The 1,947-nt window shown below is 65.1% G+C and overlaps 1 protein-coding gene across 1 annotated transcript; it reads right to left on the reverse strand.

The window, feature by feature from the left end:
- Positions 1-404: 404 nt before the first annotated feature.
- Positions 405-1,947, reverse strand: LOC139026091 (uncharacterized). Its single transcript, XM_070441377.1, has 2 exons — positions 1,809-1,947; positions 405-1,690 (listed from the first exon to the last, which is right to left on the reverse strand). The coding sequence occupies exons 1-2, from the start codon at positions 1,945-1,947 to the stop codon at positions 405-407; spliced, it is 1,425 nt and encodes a 474-aa protein (XP_070297478.1).

The following is a 1,947-nucleotide window of genomic DNA, read 5'->3' on the forward strand; positions in this document are numbered from 1 at the left end:
GCTCTGAGGGGCCAGTGTCCTGCTTCTGAGGGGCCAGTGTCCTGCTCTGAGGGGGGCCAGTGTCGTGCTTCTGAGGGGGACCAGTGTCCTGCTCTGAGGGCCAGTGTCGTGCTCTGAGGGGACAGTGTCCTCTCTGAGGGGGCCAGTTCCTCCTGCTTGAGGAGGGCACAGTCGTCCTGCTCAGAGGGGGGCCAGTGTCCCTGCTCTGAGGGGGGCCAGTGTCCGGGCTCTGAGGGGTAACTGTCCTGTTCTGAGATGCCCAGTGTCGTGCTCTGAGGAGGACCAGTGTCCTGCTCTAGGGGGCCAGTGTCCTGCTCTACGGAGGCCATGTCGTGCTCTGAGGTGGACCAGTGTCGTGCTCTGAGGGGTTAACTGTCCTGTTCTGAGGGTGGCCAGTGTCGTGCTCAGGGGGCCAGTGGTCGTGCTCTGAGGGGGGCAGTGTCTGCTCTGAGGGGGGCCAGTGTCCTGCTCTGAGGAGGGCTGCTGGAGGGCCTGTCCCTGCTCTGAGGGGGCCAGTGTCCTGCTCTGAGGGGGGCAGTGTCGTGTGCTCTGAGGGGGGCCAGTGTCCCTGCTCTAGGGGGACGTGTCCTGCTCTGAGGGGACAGTGTCCTGCTCTGAGGGGGACCAGTGGTCGTGCTCTGAGGGGGGCCAGTGTCGTGCCTCTGAGGGGACCAGTGTCTGCTCTGAGAGCAGTGTCGGCTCTGAGGGGGCCAGTGTCGTGCTTGAGGGGACCAGTGTCGGCTCTGAGGGGGGCCAGTGTCGTGCTCTGAGGGGGCCAGTGTCGTGCTCTGAGGGACCAGTGTCCTCTTGAGGAGGGCAGTGTCCTGCTCTGAGGAGGGCCAGTTCGTCGGTGGCTCTGAGGGGGGCAGTGTCGTGCTCTGAGGGGGCCAGTGTCGTGCTCTGAGGAGGGCTCGTCCTGGTTTCGAGGGGCCGTGTCGTGCTCTGGGGGACAGTGCTGCTCTGAGGAGGGCCAGTGTCCTGCTCTGAGGGGGACCATGTGTGCTCTGAGGGGGGCCAGTGTCCTTCTCTGAGGGGGACCAGTTGTCCTGCTCTGAGGGGGACCAGTGTCCTGCTCTGAGGGGGCCAGTGTCCTGCTCTGAGGGGACCAGTGTCCTGCTCTGGGGGACAGTGCTGCTCTGAGGGGCCGTGTCCTGCTCTGAGGGGGACCAGTTTCGTGCTCTGAGGGGACCAGTGTCGTGCTCTGAGGGGGACCAGTGTCGTGCTCTGAGGGGGACAGTGTCGTGCTCTGAGGGGCAGTGTCGTGCTCTGAGGGGGACAGTGTCCTGCTCTGAGGGGGCCAGTGTCGTGCTCTGAGGGGTACCAGTGTCCTGCTCTGAGGGGGACCAGTGTCCTGCTCTGAGGGGACCAGTGTCGTGCTCTGAGGGGGCATGTCGTGCTCTGAGGAGGGCCAGTGTCCTGTTCTGAGGGGGCCAGTGTCGTGCTCTGAGGGGGACCAGTGTCCTGCTCTGAGGAGGGCCAGTGTCCTGCTCTGAGGGGGACCAGTGTCGTGCTCTGAGGGGGGCCAGTGTCCTCTCTGAGGGGGACCATGTCCTGCTCTGAGGGGCACAGTGTCCTGCTTGAGGGGGGCCAGTGTCCTGCTCTGAGGGGGACCATGTGTCCTGTCTCTGAGGGGGCAGTCCGTGGGTGAGGGGGACCAGTTTCGTGCTCTGAGGGGGACCAGTGTCGTGCTCTGAGGGGGACCAGTGTGTCTGAGGGGGACAGTGTCGTGCTCTGAGGGGACCGTGTCGTGCTCTGAGGGGACCAGTGTCCTGCTCTGAGGGGGACCAGTGTCGTGCTCTGAGGGGGACCAGTGTCCTGCTCTGAGGGGACACAGTGTCGTGCTCTGAGGGGGGCCAGTGTCGTGCTCTGAGGGGGACCAGTGTCGTGCTCTGAGGGGGACCAGTGTCCTGCTCTGAGGGGGACCAGTGTCCTGCTCTGAGGGGACAT

Source organism: Salvelinus sp. IW2-2015, unplaced genomic scaffold, assembly GCF_002910315.2.
Source record: "Salvelinus sp. IW2-2015 unplaced genomic scaffold, ASM291031v2 Un_scaffold3856, whole genome shotgun sequence".
NCBI lineage: Eukaryota > Metazoa > Chordata > Actinopteri > Salmoniformes > Salmonidae > Salvelinus > Salvelinus sp. IW2-2015.

Coding starts and splice junctions, on each gene's coding strand:
- LOC139026091 (XM_070441377.1), bottom strand. CDS start 1,947: ATGTCCCCTCAGAGCAGGACACTGGTCCCCCTCAGAGCAGGACACTGG. Junction 1,691..1,808: donor CCCCTCAGAGCAGGACACTG/GTCCCCCTCAGA, acceptor GGTCCCCCTCAG/AGCACGACACTGGTCCCCCT.